We start from the raw sequence: 21,873 nt of genomic DNA, 5'->3' as shown, positions 1-21,873 counted from the left end.
TTAGCACGTACATCAGGAAGATTTATAAGGATTCACTGCCACAAATTTCTAACCAAAACATGTTGAGCATGAAAGTTCATTCTTGACCTTAGAAAACATTTTGCTTGTTTGGGCTTTAAATAGCATCAAATGATCTTCATCAGCCGATGGTTATCTCAATTGTCATGCACAAACTAAAATTAACATTTATTACTGCAAAATTACTGACAGCACAGTGTTTTACTTCTTTATTGTTAAATCACTTTGTATCTGTTTTCGTTGCATAGCCTAGGGATTTGGAATGCAACATGGAATTTTAAAATAAACCCCCATCATTGCCTGTTTTTTGGTTTATTGTTTTTACATCTTTTTTTAGTTAGATTATACTTCTTAAAGAGGAAAAATGTCCATTTGTTGACCTGGTCATCCTGGAATCATTAGTAGAAACTGGGTAAATGGTTCTCGTACATTATAAGCAAAGCAACGACTTAGCAATGTAGTGAAACACAATGAAACACACGTTTTATTTTACACAAATGCACAAAACAAACTTTTTCTTTACTCAAGACCGATTCTGAATTAAATCTGACTTCACCTGTATTCCCATGCCACATTTCCAGCAGGATCACATGGAAGTGTGTGTTTATTTGTTGCTCTTGCTAATAGATTGCTCCTCTCTCTGGAGTCCGTTCAAATTGATGCAAGTTAATTAAACTTGTCTCAATTTACTCTCCCTCTCAAGAGTAAATGAACCAATGTGCTGTATATGCCATTTAAAAAAAACAATCATGGTTGACAAGAACCTGAAATGTCAGCAGTGTTATCATCTATAATCCTCTTTTTCTCTTTTCTTCTCTTGCAGTTTATTGCCTTTGCATCTTTATTCTTCATCCTGGTCTCCATCACCACGTTTTGCCTGGAGACGCATGAAGCTTTCAACACCATAATCAACAAGACGGAGCTAATGCAGAACAGCAGTGGGCCGGACTTGGGCCCTCAGTACGAGATTGAAACGGATCCTGCGCTCACCTATGTGGAGGGTGTTTGCGTCTTTTGGTTCACGATTGAGTTCCTGGTGCGTGTGACATTCTGCCCGGTCAAGTTGGAGTTTGTTAAAAGCGTGCTCAACATCATTGACTTTGTGGCTATCCTGCCTTTCTACCTAGAGGTAGGGCTGAGTGGCCTTTCTTCAAAGGCCGCCAAGGATGTGTTGGGTTTCCTCAGGGTGGTGCGCTTTGTTCGTATCCTGCGTATCTTCAAGCTAACACGTCATTTTGTGGGGCTAAGGGTGTTGGGCCACACTTTACGTGCCAGCACCAATGAATTCTTGCTGCTCATCATCTTCCTGGCATTGGGAGTGTTAATTTTTGCCACCATGATTTACTATGCCGAACGAATCGGCGCCAGTCCCAACGACCCCACTGGTAGCCTCCACACCAAGTTCAAGAACATCCCCATTGGCTTCTGGTGGGCTGTGGTGACTATGACTACACTGGGATATGGCGACATGTATCCAGAGACCTGGTCAGGCATGGTAGTGGGTGCATTATGTGCTTTGGCTGGCGTGCTGACGATAGCCATGCCTGTGCCGGTTATCGTCAATAACTTTGGGATGTACTACTCTTTGGCCATGGCCAAGCAGAAGCTCCCCAAAAAGAGGAAGAAACACATCCCTCAGGCAGTGCAGGGGGGGTCCCCCTGCTACTGCAAAGCTGATCTCAACACCACCTGCAACAGCACTCAAGGTGACCTGTGCCAGGTCAAAGGGAGCAGGGTACTAGAACGCAACCGCTCAGGTAAGACCATTTGGCCAGACACAGGCCATACAAGGCAGAAACCTATGATCAACCACACCTTGGTAAAGTTCACGTAACACCGAAGGGTATTATTTATGAAGTGACAGCGAGGGGAATCCATAAGGGAACTCATCTCAGGTAGAGAGGGGTGGCCATTTGACAGAGTCACAGAGACAAAGTACAACCGCAGCTTCCTCACAGAAGTCCTGTTTCCCAACAGCCTTCATCCCTGGATGCCACACTGATAAGGAATGTAACACAAAAGGCAATGAGGAGATGGTTGTGTCAAACAGCTCATGCTGATAAGAATACACTGTTGTTGTGTCCAAGCTTATCTTCCAGTCGTTGTGCGTTTGCTGTAAAGACCGTAGGCGGCTGTTTTTCCCTCGAGGCCGGTGTCGGTAATTTACTCTGACACATCTGATATTGATGGAAATTAGTGTCGACCTCTGTATATACTGGCATTCTTTGAATTCTAGTGCAGACATTCCTGAGGGTAGATGCACGCTCTGGGCTCCTCACAGTCTACTTGTTTATTAGGTCTCAGAACCTTACATTTAATAAGCATAGAATAAGTCATGCCTCAACTGAATACACAAACAGAGTCAACCTGCTTCTAGTTGCCTATGTGATTTCCTCGGAGGTCATTTGAAATAGCCTACACAGTGTGCAAGGTTACTGTCAGTGTTAGAGAACCTCATGCTTTATATTGCAATGTGAATGGTTCCATGTTACATAAACTGTGTGTTCATTTTAGTCATACATGACAGGACAAAATAATTAATCATTTAAGACTAATATTAACCTATGATTTAATAACCTTCTTTAGTATCTTAAAGAAATTAACTTTTACTTACCACTGAATCTTATTCATTTAAGCATGGGTATGATTGTCTGATTATTACTGTATTCATAATTATGTTATTATTTTTATACTTAGTATTATGCATTATGTAAATTGTCTCCTGATAATAATCGGCCATTGGCTAAAATTTAATTGAAACTGGATTTCAGTTACCTTATCATACTTGAAGTAACTTAATACAGCATTTCAAAAAAAGAATGCATGGATCATAAACTAATGAGGAGGTTGAGTATCGAGAACAAACGGCTTCATCTTCGGTCTTTTAGCACAAAATAATGTCTGTGGCCATCAAGGCCTTTGAAATACATATAAAATCCCTACAACTGTCATTTGCACAAAATCATTGGACATCACAAGCTGCTGTCAACCTGCAGTTTTAAAATCCATCAAAGCGATTGCAAGTCAGCCACAGTCACCACTGTAACCTGCATGTGCTCCTTATGAGAGCGGAAAGCTTGACAGGCAAAGCAGCAGTAAAGAAGGAGAGCCTGAGAAAAGGGTCATTTACACTCACGTGTTTAAAAACAAAATCAGATTTACCAGTGTCGCCGAAGCTAGCGACTGATATAACTTATTCTCTGTGCCACTGACCAATGTCATCCAAAAACATTGAAAACACACAAAAGAGCCACAGTGATGTGATTCATAACATGTTCCAAAACACTATCATAAAAAGGGACACTTCTGATTGTGAAACTGTTTTTTTTTAATGACTAACAAATCAGCTTAGATTAAAAAAACGTAAATGAATTCATATTGGCTGTAAATAACAGTGGGAGTGGCACAGAGAACTGCTTCCGGTGGAAAATCTGCAACAACCAATTAAAAAGCAGCCTCAGTGCCCATGGTTGCATGAAGTATAAAGACCCCCATTTAGTTCCAGCCGCCACTGCTTTTACATTTGGCACAAACATTCACTTGGAGTCAAGGAATAACTGATGTGATTTTAGTAGCCAAATGTCAAAGTATGTCTATGTATGTCTATGTTTTTCTTGAACGTGATATCTTAAGATCAGCTTATGGGAATGTCTTTGGTACGAATGTTTAATTGGACTCAAAGAATGAACTGATAACACTTTGGGGGTAGAAGGTTTAAAGGACAAGGTCACATGGTCTTGTGTTGTTTTGAACGCAATATATCAGGAATTTCATAAAAAACATTCACTTAAACTGAATATAATGTGGTGGTCAAAGGTCAAGGTCACAGTGACCTCTCGTTCCTGTGAATGTGATATATTAGGACTGTCTATCTTCTTTTTTGTTATTGTGGCTCATAAGAAAACAACATGTCTCCCTCATCCACTGGAGCTCCAAACACTGTCTGCCCTTTGACCTCTGCTGTGTTGCTTGGTGGTGCCTGTGACATTTGGAGCAGGTGTTTAATGGAGGAGGTTGTTTGATGTTTGTTATTTGCTGCACTCCCTCTACCCCAAAACTGCAGGATTCCTTTATGTTTTCTGTGCATAGACCACTGTGTAGAGCCTTTCCCACGTATTGTTCCCCAGAAACAACAGCCTAGTGTTGGTAGATTCAATGTGATCTGTTAGAATGGGAGGAGAAAAATTGTTATCTGGAAATAAATAAATATCACATTTTGTGATAAGACGTAATTTAAGATTTTTTTGTATTTATGGAGGCAATTATTCAACAAATTAGCATTTTGTTACCCTAAATCATTTGCATGTACAAATAAGCAACGGTTTAGCCCAATGTGGTGTTAATATCACATATTATAATATAGTATTTATTTGACTATACACTAAGAAATAACAACAGAAATCAAATTTCAAATAATTTTTCTCTAACACTGTATCAACAAAACAGTTCATTACAGTCGTCTAGTCAAGTCACATTCCTTTATATTGCCCAAAATCACAATAAATAGATGTTAGGCTAACCTGAAATTGATTATGAAATATGATATTTAGGGCAAATAAAGTTGTTGATACCACAGTAATGTTACCTACTTTATAATGTATTTGGTTAAAAGCCAGACTGGAAGGAATAAGGGAGTGAAATGATTCAAATGATATACAGGCCTATCTAGCATAGAGTTTATTTATTTAATAACTCAGCTAAAAATAATTTAAAGCTGTATGGCATGGTAGGTATATCCCATAATGCTGTTGAGAAACATAGCCTTTTTGTCTTATGAAACTACTTAAATTCAAAGCTTAAAACTTAAAAGTACTACTTACTGTGTGACCCATCGTGTTTCCTTCCTCACAGTTCTGTCGGCGGACTGCAGCAGTGACCTGACCATGTCTCCAGAGGAGACGGTCCCCATGCGAAGGTCGAGCACCAGGGAACAGGACCATCGGAGCGGGGGGACGTGCTTCCTGCTCTCTGCTAGTGACTACACCTGCCCTGCAGACGGAGGGATGCGAAAAACAGGTAACTGGATGGGGAAATTCAACTGTTTTGCAATATCGTTTTAATATTAAAAACTAATAGATTTTAATAAACTGAACAAACATTTAGAGCAGTTGATGTTTTACCTTTCAAATCAGCTGGTATATCACGTTTCAATAAAATCCTTCAACACAAAGCCATTAGTGAAAAATCCTCATCAGCTAATCCGTGTCCTTAGTGACTGGGACACCAACATCCCTGGAAGGGGGAAGGCTGTTTGTTCAGGCCTAGTCAGAGAAGGTAATGTACCCTGTGGACGAGCTGCTGCAGCACCCAACTTCTGTGGCAGTTCTGAAGGACAACAGTGTCCATGCAGCCGACTCAGAACTGTTGCTTTCTCCACAATTTATTCCTGTTTTCTTGTCGCCTGGAAACACGAATAAATTTCTGACCTCGTGCCTTTTCCGGCTTTTGCCAGATTCATCACCCATCTACAGCTCCCAAATAAATTGGGTATCATCCCTATAAGGTGATGATCCACCAGCATCAGTTTTTTAGGTTTTTAGCCGTAAAGAATAAAGACAAAGAAAACATGTCTCACACACAAATGTAGAAAGCTTAGTTATGTTCAGAAGTCAGAGCTTTACAAAGAGCTGAAAATCAATCTATCCTCATTGTTTATACAGTGTATTTTCAGCAGCCTCAAGCAAACACCAATTCCAGTTTCCTACTTGCAGCTACAGTTTCCATCAACATCCAAGTCTTAATTATGACTGGGAAGCAGCAGAGACCTTTTTGTTGTTGTTGAAAGCATCAACATTTCCAGCTTGGCACTTAATTACACAGAAGTGCCTGAGAACAAACAAATGTGGATGCTATACATCAGGCATAGCTCGATATAATTAGACTCACATTTTATGGAGTTAACAAGGTTTTAAGCTTCAAGAGAATCAACTGGAGCCGATGTTATACCAGCTTCCAAGCAGAAAGAGGGTCAGTTCTGATAAGAGGATAATAAGAATGTTAACTCTTGGCCTAGGAAGTAAAGCTGGGCTAGGTTTCTCTTTCAGGTAACCTGTCAACCAGGTATGCTGATGTTAGTAGAGTACACTCAATTAGACAAACAAATAGATGGATCCAGTCCTTTACTTTCTTGGATTTTTGGTTTTAAAAACTTGCACAATGCTCTAAACTCTTAGTATCACACGCAATAGGGCCTGAGGCTACATCCACATTACTAGGTTTTCATTTGAATCTATAATCCCCATTCATACTAACACGCCTGAAAACGTATAACACGCGACCACTCACGTACACTGGGCATGCACGTGCCGGGGTACATGCGCGAATAATAACTCGTCTCCTACACATGTAAGAAGTTACATCATTGTAAAGTGCACAACAGGAACAGCAGCACTTGTAACAGATAGTTGAGGCTAATGCCTGTTGTTTTCCTTCGGGAATGGGGTCATGTTACAGGAGCCTGATGAATCAGCGAAGGCTATGCCGTGACCAAAAAGGCCCAATCAGCAAGCGGTTGTTGGTGTCTGTCATTGTTTCCAAACATCTCTGTTTCTGCTCGTCCAGACTAAATGAGTTTTCAAGCTTAAACAGGGCCGGCAGCGCTCTCCGTTTTTAGCAGCTCCAAAACTCTGGAGTAGTCTGGACGCCAGGCGTATCTGTAGTGGAGTTGATGCGTTTTCAGACAAAACCGAGTGATGTGGATGTAGCTTGAATATCACTCTCAATAGAGCAATATGAACTGACATCAGATGCTTACCAGCCCTAATGTACCCTCTCATATCGCTATGTTATGACTGATATACGATTGCTGCTTGGAGGAGGGTTCAGCAAACAATCAATTCCAAGCCCTTTAACAATGTTGTCAGTGTGAACTTTCATAAAGAAGTCAATTTGCCCAGATTAGGAGTTGGTCAAGGCTCTGGTCAAACCACCAGAATGACCTGATTCTTGTCTCTGATTGGACAAGATTGAAACTTTGCCCCCAGGGTTTACTACCCATAAATCCTGACCTCATATTGTTAACAGTTTACATTGTTTCCAATTTGAAATATCACAGACACATTATGTCTTCAAAATCTGCCTTTCGATTTTCTGTTATCACCTTCAGTCGGGGGCCGATCCATCAGTGGAAAGGTCATGCTCAGACAGGGCTTGACCTTCCAAACACTTTGACCCAAGCTAAAGGTCATCGTGAAGTTCATATCTGCTGAATATCCAGGAAGTTGCTGTCCCATGGGATTTCAAAGACAGAAAAGGTCATGAATTAAAATATAAATTGACCACTTCACTCAGTAGAAATTGGGTCATGCTGTGGCTGATTTAACAGGTTTTCCACATGTGACGAAAAAAAAAAAAAAACATGAAGCCAAAGCATGTTTGTTAGATTCAATCCTCCATTTTATCTGCAGCATCCTGAGGCATTAATGTTGTGTTAATCTGCACTATAATGTGTAAGTGTTAAGCCTCAGCTAATTGCCTTCCATCAGAAGTTAACTGCCTCTCCAGGAGGCTAACTAAATGTCGTGCTCTTAATGTTACTGCTCTGTAGCCTCAGAGTGATGCTGTACTCACTCTGCAGCAGGCAAATCAATACTGTTACACCATTAGAGTGCCACTTGTAAATTGAAGATTTTGTTCATTTGAATTTCAGCTCCCATTTCAGTAAAACTCCCGGTTACCTCATCGAGGCGTGTTCTAAAGTGGAGTGCAGAATAAATGAAGATAACTTGTTGATGGGTATTGGTTCAGTCTAGCAGGTTAAACTGCTGCACATCTGGTGATCCCTCCCAGCAAGGCCCCTCATTGGACTTGTTTTTTTTAGCGTAGGCAGCGAAACAGCTGTGCCTTCGTCTCTGCTGCTCCAGTCAGCGGCTTCAGTTGCCGCCACACTGACGATAATGCATTAAACATCAGGTCTTTCCTCGCTGCTGCTGCCTGTCGGCACAGACCAGGGCTGTCCTTTGTCCTGCCTGCTCGGCTGGTTCTGAAACGGACCTGTTTTAATTTACCCCCTTCCTCCTGGTGAAACAAATGAGTGCCCTGTGCAGTATGGTAATGAGGCCACATTTCCATTAGCTGCTCCTCATCAGTGTTTACGCCAGTTGATTGGCATGCTCCATTAAGGACCTGGCTGCTTTGGCTTGCTTGTTTATTTTGCAGCAGATTCGCCAGCATGTTTTAAAATGCTGCATTTTTAGAAGTTTGAGCTGTTGTAAAATGTGAATCTGTACAGACAATGAAAGCATTCATAATTTTCAATCATCGTCATCAGTATGTGGAGGCTACACCTTTTTAAAAAAAAATCTTTATTCAAAAGTGTGGTCTTTCGTTTTGAAAGCAGGACTTATTGATTTCTTGTTCAGAATTTGTTATGCCCTCACTCAACCCTGCGCTCGCACTCAGATACACCCGGCTTGTGCTGAGATTTCCTGCACTCCGGCTTCAGCTTTCCTCCTCACGCTCGTGCTGCTTCTGTGCGCACATTATCCCTAGGATTTCTCTTTTGATCTTGGATTTTTTTCCACAACCAATGTAATGCCAGGTGTAGTTATAACAAATTACATTAAGTGCTGGCTCCACGAAGTACATTTTTTTTCAAGCACAGCAGGCTGGTGTAAGTCGTACAGGGCGGGAGTGCATGGACACAGTAAAGGTAACCACCACCCGTACAGGATTCTCAAAGACATACAGCTAACACTCCTGCAACAAGGGGGCGAGGCAATTTCACTTGTCAACACTAAACTGGGCATTCTATTGGTTGGGGAATTTTATCAGGACCACAGATGAAAATAAATCGGAGACCAGACATTTCTCCGGCACACAGAAGAAGCGTGAGCACGAGGAGAGGAGCTGAAGCTGGAGCGCATATCTGAGTGTAAGCCACAGACATAATCAGCACAGGGTTTTAATCGAAAGCATTACAACATCTGACTGTGAAATCAATAAGTCCTGGTCTCAAACCGAAAAACCATACCCTTGAATAAAAAAAAAGAAAAAATGTACATACAACCTGGATCTTTACACATACAAACACATATTTGATCCATAATGTGCATGTTGATCGTCTTAAGGTGTACACTTAATATGGCTGTTATATATTTGAAGTATGTAAATGTAAATGCACAATTAGTACAATCATCTTTTTGCGATTTAGGATTTAGGATTTGGATTTAGGACAAATTCAAAATGAGAAAATACTAATGATGATGCGTGAGATGAATGACTGCTAATGTGTTATTTTATTGTCCGGCCCTGCGAGTTTGAGAATAACACTGATTAGTTGACTAATGTGTTTGCAGCGTTAACTCAGCCCGACTGGAATTTAAATGACACAGTTTCTCTGAGAGGCGGAGCTGCTGTGTGGGTTAAAGCTGATTGGTTGAAGGGATGGAGCCAGAAAATACAGTAATTGTTAAGTGGCAACTTCAATCTTAACAAAGAAATCTGTGAAATCTGACAACAATAAAAATGTAATTTAAAAGTTTCATGTTGGAGATATAGGATAGTAAGGCTATCTTGTACCTCTTTTACACCAAGACTAGCAGGGGTACGTGGGTTTTTTAAACGTGACTCCTTTCCCATTGCCAGTAGAAACATTTCTTGAGACGTGTTATATAAACAATTTGATTCTGATTGTGGCCTCCGCCATCCATAAAAACTTCAGCAAAGACGTCACAACTCGTACTACAAGACTTTTACTTAATAAGTTGGATATCAATACTAGGCTTACAGCTTAGTCCTTCATATTTAAGATGGCTTGATGTATCTTTTCTGATCAGAGATGGTTTCAAGTTCCAGTTTCCTGTGCTGTGCGTCATAAACCAGAGAAACTGTGGTTCTTTGGCTCCACACACTCAGCCAATTAGGGTTTTTTTTACCGTCCTCAGCAGCTCTTGCAAGGATTTTAGCCAAGTTCCACTGGCACTGTGAGGAAATGTGCTGTGCATGAACTCACCATACAGTTTGTTACTGTTGCTCTGTCTCACTCCTGTCTCCTGTCTCGGTTCACTCGGTTGGCTCGGACTCGGATCGTTGCCTGCCTGCCTGTGTGTGTTCATGTCCTGTTCCTGCACAACCACAACCACCTCCACCACCACCACCTCTCTATCGCACCCTCATCTGAAGGCTATGAGAAATCCCGGAGTTTAAACAACATAGCGGGCATGACTGGCATGGCTGGTAACACCCTGAGGTTGTCTCCTGTGACCTCGCCCTACGGATCGCCCTGCCCGCTGCGCCGCTCTCGCTCCCCTATCCCCTCCATCCTGTGAGACCTCCAGCCCCGGGGCCTCTTCAGCCTAAACCACCCCACGTCCTAACCCCTAACAAACCACCTCCCTTTGGTATTATATCTGAACTCTTCTAGATATTGTGGCTAGTGGATAAGTGCTTAACCTTGTAGCTCAGACTAATGTTAGTGGCTTGGGCAACCTGAGCAACTCCTCTCTTCCCCCCTTGTCCTTGAAGGTACATGTGCTTAGCTAAAATCCTTAAGTTACTTCTCAGTTCTCCTGTGTCACTTGGAGTTCCCTTTTAGATATCGTCGTACTTTGAGACTTCAGACTTGCAATAAAAGAACTTGACTGGTGGCTCCAGAAGTAGCAGCCATAACATTTAATAAAGGACATATTAATAATCAGGGATATTAGATGTTGCTATATTTAGATACCATGAAAAAGACGTGCTTCCAAGAAGAAAAGAAAGAGAGATGTCATTTCATTTTAAACCTCATCCAACTGTGACTTTGTTTTGCTACTTTATTTTTTTGGGGGGGGGGTGGAGACCGGAGGGCTGGCTGTCGGGACGGACGATTTGTCTTTCAGGACTGTTTTGACTCACACAAGCACACGTCCAGTCTGTCACTCTTCACCTGCTGCTGGGCCTGCTCATGTTTCTTGCATGGATCATCCTGTAACCGTCTGCAAAACCGTGTAGCGAGGGGAAGAGGGACCAAAGAAGTACTCCTTCATATATGTTTATGTATCAAGGAGTATTTTTTATTTTAGATTATTATTTTTGTGCTGGGGTTTTGGGCACATTCAACTTGCATTGTGTCTCATTTTGCCATTGGCTTCTCCAACAATCCACCGAGGAGCAAAACCACAGAGCGCCAGCCGGGTGTTCGTTTCTCTCTGCATGTGGGACCTTGCTTGTTTACTGTTGTTTCCGATTAACTCTCTCCCCCCTCTAATTTATGTTCTTGTCTTTTCTTTGAGTGCCACCAAAGCTTTTTGTGTTTCTGGTTGTTTACTCACAGATAACTGCAAAGAGGTTGTCTTTACTGGTTTCACACAAGCAGAGAGCAGCGTTCTATCTTAATGGCTTTGGGGGAAGGCGCCACCATGGCGGAAAGGTAACCTTCTGAACGGGTGCGGGGGTCAGAACTCTGTGCAGAACCCTCTCACCCTCTTGGTCATGAATTATAATTTGTGTTTTTGTGTGTGAGATAAAAACTGGGGTGATTCAATAATACTGAGAAATACCCGAATGTGGTTGACATATACAACAAACACACACTCTTAATGGTACCATTGTATCTACTGCTTGTAGCATCAGTGGATCATTACCACATTAATATGAAGACATAAGCATAATTACTGTAAAAACAAATTAATCCATCATTGAGGAGCAAAACTACATCTTGAAATATGTGCTACTAGATTCACTTGGAAATTATTTACGGCCCTAAAATAGATCTGTTATCTGTTATGCAAGTGATCCATAACTTTTTCTTCAGTTTCACTTCCTGTCAGTCATCTCCAAGGGCTATAAGCTGCTCTCAAATCCCCAAACCACAAAGACTAACCTGAAGTCCCTCGGAAAACAGAGTCAGTAAACCTCACATTTAACTGAAGCAGCCTTTTTTTGTTTTGCTGAAAGGCTTTCTCATTTATTATTGATGAGACTTTTTTTCATGGCGGGCATAAATTGCCTCGGCGCACCAACAGGTGTGGGAAAGCAGACATAACCATGCAGCGATGTGCCTCACCCATCCCTACAGTATGTCTATACCAGTAGAAGAGGGTTGCTTAGCAACTGGCTCACAGCTAGATGCATCTTACACGTAGCTCAACAAAAAGTCTTAACAATTAAAAATAACAGCTCTCGCAAACATTTCTTTTTTGTCTGTCGACCAAATTATTGAATCACCCCATTTTAAACCACGGCAATACACAATAGAGCTTTTATAATTCTGCATCTACACTAACAGAGCACTGTCGATTTGTACTATGTTCTCATTTCTGTGAAGATATTTAAAGTAGCCAGTGTGTGCATGGCAAGGTCTTCTGAAATGATGCTCAACAGAGACAGATGATGCATTTCTGATATTTAGAGATGTGTTTATATTTTATTTAGACAATTCATTTCCTATTTGAATGACGGTGGGATAAGACTGTCATCGGTATGAGGACCTATTGCAGTGGGAGGACCTCATTTGGAGCCATCGGGCCACTGCGACAGGACAATACGGACGAGGACGCACGTAAAAAACCACAGACTGACGGCCGCCTGGTTCACGGCTCAGCGAGCAGGGACGCAAATGAAGACTTTGATAAAGCATTTACCTTTTCCTGCTTTCTCCTTCGGTTTTCCTCTTTAAAGACACTGGAGAAAAAGGAAAGCAAAGCAAACTGGACTCGTCCCTAAAAGAGACGACGTACTGCATAGATGCTTCTCCTGTAAATAAAAAACAACAGAACAGCACATCTGGGCCACGCGGCTCCGTCCACACATCTGTCTTTTGATGGTGAGTCAGGTAACAAGGCTGTTGGTTGCCAAGTTGCACCACGAACACTCAATGTCAGTCACTTTTCTTGCTGTGGTATCCCTCCTCGCAATAAGTGTATTAAGATGTATCAGTTGAGGCACTTTGTGTTCTGAAAATGGAGTGTATTCATATATGAAATCCTACATACAGTATATACAGTATAGAGAGACAAACGTGCTAAGTTGAATAAATGTGACATCATGGTCATCTTTGCTTTTGTTTCCCTCGGTAATTTTCAGTAGGTTAATTACTCTGCTGTGTGTTAATGTGTGCGTGTGCATCCTAAATCTCCAGGGTAAGATCGGGTCAGCAGAGACCAGTGAGTGAACGTGATGTCGTCACTCTTCCAGTTAGTTTTTAGCACAAACCTGAATGAGACAGTCCCCCTGTGATGCAGTCACCATTGTAGAAGTCCCCCCGTCCCCCCCCCCCCCCATTCTGCATTCAACATGCATCTATACCCTGCATCAGTGCTGCAGATGTTCGTCGTTTCACAAACCAAATTATTCTTACCAGACATTTCCTCAGAACCCCTGGTGACTAAAAAAAACTGCGTAACTTGATTCTTCCAAACTTTTCCCCCTGGTGGGGGGGGGGGGGTGGAGCAAAAGTGTAGCAGAAGACGCCCAAGTTAAAAGTGGGACTTCTAGAATGGCTACTTCTGCACTGTAGCAATCCCCTGAACCCATACAATCAGATTGGATTTGCAATAAGCACCCAAATCAAAAAAACAAAAAGCGCCGATCCACACTGTGATTTCAGCAGCCTGTTAGAGAAAAGCAGAGTGTGAATGCTGCTCTGAAAGCTGAGAGAAGCGACCGGCAGGTGGCACAACTTGTGTGTCGCGTTGGTTGCGACCTGCACGGCCGTCGACTCGCTGCGTCGCCCTGTACCCACAATCCTCCTTGTGTAGTACACACGCTGCTTTACTCTTTGAATTGACAAAGGGGTACCTACCGTTCTCTGTGTATCTCTAACGTGACTTGAAAAAAGAAAAAAAAGGTGTTTATTTTTTTTTAAATCCAGAACATGTATTTTTGTGTCTTACTGTTGCTCTTACTTGTGAAAGTCATGGTAGTCGGATGCTGTGCTTCTCCATCGTGTCCTCAAACTGTCAGGCTTCTGATCCCAGTTCATGTTTTGTATGTTTTATTGTGAGGAAAATTCTAGTTTGAAGTCTGTATTCGTGGAGCCTTTTGTTGGCATTCTAAAGTGCATGCTGAAAAAAAAAAAAACATTATGTCAACTTGTAAAAAAAAAAAAAAAAAAGAAAAGAAAAGACATACTGTATATCACAGTCAAGACGATGTGTATAAAGGTAAATGCTATGTGAGAGATTCACATAAACTATTTATCTTTTAACTGGCTGTTCCTCTCTTTGCTTCATTCCACCTGTTTTCTTCCTCACTGGGGTTTTAGCTCTAACTGAAAATATGGTATCCCCTTCAAAGTCCTGATGATTTCAAACATTTCCGCCTGTGTTCGGTCGACAAGCTGTTAGCACCTCTCTCCAAAGAAACAGATATCAGATTATAGTAAATCATCTCCAGCTTCTCAAGGCACGAGAGTTGTGGTTTTTCGTGGTCAGCGTAGATCGCAAAAGCTGAACAGAAATCTGACGCTCTGGTCCACAGATGAGTTCTGTGATTGGTTTCGCCATCTTTTTCTGCTCCTACTGTCGCCCAGCAACATGTGTGGCTTTGCTCAAAGCTATAGAGCTAACAGTAAACAAGGAATGACTTAAATGTGCAGTTTAGGACATCAGGAATTGAACATGGATGTGTTACATATAATTGGCCCCTCTATGGCCCCTGATTTAGAAAAACCCTAGAGCCACCACTGTTCTAAAGCATGACTTCTTGCTGGCTTCCCAAAACACATGGCTGGCATGAATTCCTTCCTGAAACTTAAATTCTGATGATACCAGTCATTTCAATGTTTTCATAGTTTATTTAGCAATGATTGTTAATGTAGACATTAACTTCTTGGGCCACTGTGCGTCACACAATCCTGTGATACCGAATGTGGCCCCCAATTCAGAAAAAAGGCTGAGACAGAAACTTTTTTTTTTTTTTAATAATCTGGAAAAAACTTTGTTTCTCCAAATTAAAATTCTCACCTATTCAGAGGCGGTGAACAACTAAGGGGGGGGGGGGGATTTGTTCAGCTCTTCACCTGCTGTAAACTCAGCCCCCGAGTCCATCACCATTCTGCTCCGGCTCTGATTCAGATCACTGCTGCTGTTCTTTAGAAAGATTCTGCCTTCTCATCCTCCAGGGAAAACAAGACACATGGAGGCCTCTCTGAATGTGTTGACTTAAAGAAGTGCCGGGTGTGTTGAACAGTTACGGATGGTGTCTTTACCCAGCATCAAACAGACCAGAGGCTGGAACATCGGGTTTGTGGCAAGTTGTCAACAAATTGTCCTCAATCTCATTTATCAGTGAGGTAATTGTTGTAACTTGACTTTATTACTAAGTCCAGTAACATCAGGTACAGCTGGAAAATGCCACATCCCATTGAGAGTGAAAGGGTAAACAAAGCGGTGGCTGCATCCGTCCGGCGTCCAGCGCTGATCTCTCCCTCAGGTTCCTGGAACACCGGCGCCCTGCTTCTCCCACTTCCTGTGTGCCTCTGCTCATCCTTCAACTCACGTCCAGCAATCAGCACCTCTCTGCACGCACTGCATCTCTGAGACATCCCGGCTATCTTTACTCCCATCGCCATGGAAACAGCCACAGACGTGCCAGAGAGATGTAAACAGCCGGAGTACCCCCCCCTCAGCCTTCTCCACCCACCCTTCACCTCGCTGCCCGGGGAGGGGGCAGGGTATACGGTGCCAGCTGCTGAAATCCAAAATACCAAATTCGTGACATGAATATTACATTACAGACTTTTTGGGTTCTTACTTGGTGAAACATCAGGTAACTCCCAGTTCACCCAGACTGAACTTACTTGACTGTAAATGTAAATATAGATTCGGGGGATTAGATAGGTTGTCAGGTCAAGTTGAACAAAGTGCTGTACAATAAAAACACAGAGTAAAGTCATAAAATAATACAAGACACAATGTGAAATATGAGAAAATGAATAAAATTAAATGGATTCAATAGTGTGGATAAAAATGTCTTAAGGACACTCAAAAGAACGCAAGAATATGAGAGTCTACAGTCTCGTCTTAAATATGTTGACAGGGAGCACTTGTATATGAATGGTGACTGTTCCAAAGCTTTGGGGCAGCTACAGCAAAAAGTATCGTCACCCTCACTTGTTCCTCGACCAAGAAACAGCCAGGAGCAACTGATCAGTCTGTAGTGGAGAGTGAAGTTAGAAATCTTTGTGTTCATCCTACCTGGTTTATCGGCAGTGAAGAAATGAATTTTATTTTATTATTGTTCGCGTGTGTCGATTATATTAAGTGTGAACGATTTACATAACTGCTGTTATTTTTTCATATATTACGTGTCGGCTATTTCAGAGGTCTGTTAAGCAAGCGACACAATCTTCAGACCCAAGTTCACAATATTTCAAAATAAAAGCTCTGTAACTCACCATGACATAACGCATTAGAGCAAAAACAGATAGACAGATGTTTGTAGAATTAGTGGGCAGATAGGTAGATGTTTTCAAAAGACCTTTTACAACGTATTGTAACATAATATACCTGAACCTCTACCTTTATATAAAACTCCTCAAAGTAACAAACAGAAATTGGCACAACATTGAAAAAAACTAATTCCCAGAAAGAATTCAAGTTCTTAAACTGTCATGAATCAGTGAGGAGACACGTTGATGCTCCGTCAAGTCACACCTGACGTGATTCTACACGGCGTAGGAAATGAGAACAAGCTGCCGGGCCCTGAAGCTGTCACTGGTTCAACCCTGATAAGTGCCAGGTAATGGGACTGGCGTCGTTGACAAGGGCACAGTGAGTCAGGCGGTAGAGTGGGGGCTCCATTTACAGGCTTTGTTCCAGGTGCCGCACTCATAAAGCCACGGGGACGCTCCAAATTACTCACACGCTGACACGGAGCCCCTTATTGACGACCCGAGGGCTGAGTGGTGGGAACACACCAGAGCTCTGGATGCCAGCGTCAGCTCATGCGAGACAACACAGAGATGTAATATCAATAATAACAATCAAACAACAAACAACCAATAATAAAGCAGGCATGAGGCGAGGATGGTACTGGAACTGCAACTGCAGCAGGAAGTGAGTCCACACAGGAGGCCGGCCCTTCAGCCATCATGTCCACCACTTCACTGCTGTAAGTATGTGGGATACTGATGTGTCCTCCTCCATACTTCTGACTTGTCAGCCTTTATTTAGCTGCGGATGGAGGGAGGCACTGCTATGGAAATGTTCTCTTCAGATACAGTAAAGATGTTTCATAATATCTGCGTATATTGTTTTCTGAAGCTTTGTTAAAGAGTTTTATGATTTCTGATGACTTGTGACAGAAATAAAAGAAAACAGTTATTTGGGCATCAGTGTTTTTCCCAGCGTCATGAGCACTGATATGGGAATCACTCTCTTATTATTCCGATCAACTATCAGTGACATTTTCAAAAAAATATTTCATAATTTCAAACATTTCATATAACCAACACGTTTCTCTTCTGATGTCTTTAATGAAGTTTCCCAACATTATTCGCTGAGAAACCGAGGAAAATGTTTAAAAAGGAAAATTAAGCAAAGGGATCTGTCCTTCCACTGAGTTTGGTGAGGGGATGAAACTGTGGACATGAAAACAATAAGACCTCGCTCTTTCATAAAGAATAATAATTAAAAATACATAATTCCTCTGCCAGCAAATGCACAAAATGACTACAACAGAGTTACATGACTTACTGAGCACATTGTCTCCATGAGCAGTCATGGATCAATCTGAAGGTCTGCCGGTCAATCCTTGGCTCCTTCAGTCCTTACATTAAAGTGTTCTTGGGCAAGGCACAGAAATTGCCTGAAATGTTTTTGAAAGTTGTGCCATTAGTGTGTGAAATGTATGTGGCTATATATAGAAGCACTGTGGTTTTTGTGTGTGTGTGTGTGTGTGTGTGTGTGTGTGTGTGTGTGTGTGTGTGTGTGTGTGTTTGTGTGTGTGTGTGTGTGTGTCACTGCCTCAGACTTTATGCCTCAAACATTTTAAAGTTTGCACAGGTTTACTTTCGTTGTGGCGGAGCAGCCTGCCAGACTCGGACCAACGTGTCCCCGTGAATATAGACACACGTGAGAAGTAAACAGACGGAGACAGAATGAGAACATTATGATCAGTAAACGTCTGTTTAATGAAGATGGCTGTGTCGGCCGACAGTAGATTACCTCATTCAAAGCTCCTCTCACTTTCAATTTACTCTGAAGCAAACTGCGGCTGCCAGAATCGCTGCTAAACGCCTCTTACTAAACATCAGGTGAGCTCGTTGGCTGACCAAAGGGGAAGGATTCGCAGCATATTGAGTAAAACGACTGGACGGTTTCCAATATCTTTCGGCTGCCCACAGCTTCACCGTGCACTGCAGCGGTGAAGCACCTCTGCATGCTGAGCCACAAAGTCCTGATGATAAGCAGACAGAGAGGGGAGCATTAAATGTTTTTACGTCAGACATTTCCATTGATCAGCCGAAGCCTCTTATCCAGCTCAGCCGCCTCCGTGTCATTACACAGAGCGAGATCACACACCGCCTGCACCCAGCGGCGTGCTAATGAGCCAGCCGAGCCAAGGTAAGCCTGTGCACACCGTTGCATCAGGCCTCGCGAGCGGCACTCGTGTAAGCAAACTAAATTTAGCACAGTGGGATTTCTGATCTCGCACGAGGTTGATGAGCATTTCCCCCGATGTCACAATTAAGCCCCGGCACAGCAGCCTGCAAACCTGGGAGCTCTCTGGAGATATACACTGTCTGATATTTCATAAGGCTGTAAAGTCTCAGGTTTGAATACGAAATATCTTTTGTGCACTTTTCTTATTTTGACAGGGCAAGTCTGAGCATGTCCAGAGGCGGATCAAGGATTTTGCTAAATCAGGGGCCGTAAAGGGGCCACAATTTACACAGAGGGGCCAATTATATGTCCAACATCCATTCACAATTCCTGATTCAGTAAGCTGTGTTTAATTCAGTCCTTGTTTACTGATAGACCTATAGCTTTGAACAAAGCCGCAAATCAATGAATATATTTCTTCCTTGTTCAAACACATTGTGTACTTCAAAAAAACAAAAAAATAAACGCTCTTTACACATTGCCATAATTATTGTTCGAATTGTTAGTAAGTCAAATCAATTTTTATTTGTATGGCCCATATTCACAGTTTGTCTCATAGGGCTTAACAAGATGCAACATCCCCGTCAAGAGTAAGACGTAGAAAGCTCAGAGAGAGCCACGTGTGAGGGATCCCTCTGCCAGGATGGACAGAAGCATGGAACAGAACAAATATTTACAACCCTGACGATGTCTAACAAAGATGAAGAAGTGTATCAATGTTTAAAGTATTTGCCCATAAGAAAATGATTTCAGCTGGGGCCAGTTCCCCCTGGCTCCAGCCCTGGATCTGCCCCTGGAGCATGTTACTTTGTAGAGGGTGTCCAGCCCATAACAAGTTTAAAAACAATGACAGAACTGCATACATACAACATACTGCTACTAAGATCACATAAAAATACTGTAACTGGGTAAAGCACTTTTCAGAATGAATACATTTTTCCATCAAGTAATAAACACATTTGTTTCCTTGAAAATAAAATGTGCACATTAAAGACCCATTGTGAGAGCTGTGGATCAAGGATTCACTTCCTGTCGCAAATGCTGAACAACTAAAACATTAAACGTGTATTTTGATCAGTCGAGACAACATGAACTCCATTGTGCATATTTTAAGAAATAAATGCGACCCCATCCCAACTGGAGCAGCAGCTGCTTCCACTGAGACGTCTTCAGTGATGATCACAGCGTAGAAGCTGAAAGTCTGCTCCCTAATTCCTCCGCATTGTTTGTGTTGACAGGACGTCAGCCTGACATCTGCACACAGCTGGAGAGCCGGAGTGACACAGCAGCAGACACAGACACTGTTCCCTCTGCTTGCCTGGCTTCACACCTCATTGAGAGAAAACGTGTCTTTAATAAACACAAACCGCCGCCGACACTAACATCCCTTCTCTCAGTTTACTGGCAGATCGCAAACAGATTTAAGGTGCATGTATACTTCCATCTGCTGCACCTGCTTTTTCAATACGTGTTTTACTCCAGGAGGGGAAATTACAAGCGCACTAACATCTGAATAAAAAAGCAAAACGAGTTTTATCTACATCAGCAGGGCACTGGTTTCATAGAGGGACATTCAGATTCTTTTAACTGTCACTGAGCCTTATCTGATAATGTCTATGATATATAGCTGCTCTGCCTTTGAATACAAACTGTCACATATCTCGAGAACCATTCATCTTATCGGCTTCTCTCTCTCGTTATTGTTTGCCCTCGTAAGTGTAGCGTTGAATGTGGTGAGATCTGGACACATGATACGATCAATATTAATCAAATTTCAATAAACAGGCGACCTGCGCTCTGTAGCATCTGCAGCTGGGACTCATCTATGTAACTGATGTTGTCAGTTGTCGAGCTTCACAGAACTTGGAATAAACAGGTGATCAGCTCTTTGTGCAGCTTCAGGGCTCTGAGGACCGAGTCCTGCAGCAGGTCTTTACTTCGCTGCAGCTCAATTACTGCAGGTGACTTTCACAGTTTCAGAAAACTAAACTATATCTAGTATTACCACAGACCAAGCAAACAGGCAGGTTTACAACGGGCACTGCACTAGTTCAAATAAAATGTTCATTCATAAAAACTCAAACTCAAACTTGCACACTCAAATGCACGGTCATCATGAAAGTATATTTTATCTCTGTCATTTTTTCGCAGGTTTGTGATGATAAATGTGACCATTTCTGCTAATCTCCATCTTCTGTATATACAGTGTGATGCTAACATCTGTTGCTGATACATGATGTCGTTGCCATTCACATGTGTAGAGTTAACTGCTACATATTTAATGTCTGCATGTAAAATACACACGTTTCCATCACATCACTGAACATCTGCTCTGTGTAGTAGTCGGTAATGACCAGTTAGTAATGAGATGATTGATTGCATTGATCATTGCATGATCGCATTAATATTGAGATGTTTAGACAGTGTTGTATTGTATTTCAAAAGATTAAAAGATTTTTATTGTCATTTTACTCAGGAACAATGAAATTGTAGGAGGCTTCTCTCTCCAGTCATTATATACATATTCATAAATATTGCAGAATGGTACAAGAATTCTCTTCATCTGTTGTTTTGCATTAACTAAGTCCACAAGATGCATTAATGTTCGATCGATCTAAAGCTGTTAAAAATGCTTCAAAAGGAACAAACCTTTTTTTTAACCGCTAAAACAAAACTCCTTTGCGTCACACAGTTGTAAAAATGTATCGGTCTCTGTTGTAGTGCAGTTTAAGTAAATTCCTGATGTATCCAGACATCCCTGTAATGGATTTGGACTGAAACATTAAACACTCTCAGGGTCTTGTTGTTTATTTGTGCTGTGGTGCATCCAGGCAGCAAATTGCAGAGAGAACACTGGAGGTGTTTGATAGCATCTATTCTCGGTTTATCTCTGTGCAGTCACTGACTCTCAGCTGATGAGTAATTAACATGGAACATTTCAAATCCGCTGCACTTGAAAGAAATGAGAAGGTAAATAACTCAAACGGCTTGTGCCTCATTCGAAATGAATAAAATGGCTGCTCCAGTCTTCATCTGTATCCAGAGCAGCTGAGCAGCTTCTAATCGCTGCCTACATGGAAATAAATAAAATAAGTAATTATAGAGAATCGAGGCACTTTCCTGCTGTGCATAAAACGCTGAAAGGATTGAATTACTTTTAAATTGCAATACTACTTCCCTGCAATTCCAGCCGTGTCATTTATGACATGCAGCATTTTTGGAGTCCATGAAGTGGCAGGCAATTTAGATGTCAGCCATCACCGGGGCTCCTGTGATGGACCCCACATGAACGTGACTCTAAGCTCTCCCCATCCCAAACTTGACAACT

The 21,873-nt window shown here is 42.0% G+C and overlaps 1 protein-coding gene across 5 annotated transcripts in view; it reads left to right on the top strand.

Moving 5' to 3' along the window:
* The window catches only part of kcnc2 (potassium voltage-gated channel, Shaw-related subfamily, member 2), a 75,166-nt gene extending 61,910 nt beyond the window's left edge, over positions 1–13,256 (top strand). Inside the window, exons 2-5 of one of the 5 annotated variants that reach the window (XM_034578362.1) lie at positions 842–1,775; positions 4,870–5,034; positions 11,273–11,368; positions 12,373–13,256. In XM_034578362.1, coding sequence (XP_034434253.1) covers positions 842–1,775; positions 4,870–5,034; positions 11,273–11,334 — 1,161 coding nt within the window. In that variant the 3' untranslated portion in view covers positions 11,335–11,368; positions 12,373–13,256. Of the gene's footprint in view, positions 1–841; positions 1,776–4,869; positions 5,035–5,230; positions 6,165–10,140; positions 11,066–11,272; positions 11,522–12,372 lie in introns of those variants that run through there. The other 4 variants (XM_034578364.1, XM_034578361.1, XM_034578360.1 and 1 more) reach the window with 4 other exon arrangements.
* Positions 13,257–21,873: the final 8,617 nt, after the last annotated feature.

The sequence above is a fragment of the Hippoglossus hippoglossus genome, chromosome 23 (genome assembly GCF_009819705.1).
Source record: "Hippoglossus hippoglossus isolate fHipHip1 chromosome 23, fHipHip1.pri, whole genome shotgun sequence".
Classification (NCBI taxonomy): Eukaryota; Metazoa; Chordata; class Actinopteri; order Pleuronectiformes; family Pleuronectidae; genus Hippoglossus; species Hippoglossus hippoglossus.
The sequence above is the reverse complement of the archived record's forward strand: the minus strand, read 5'-3'. Positions and strand labels throughout refer to the sequence as shown.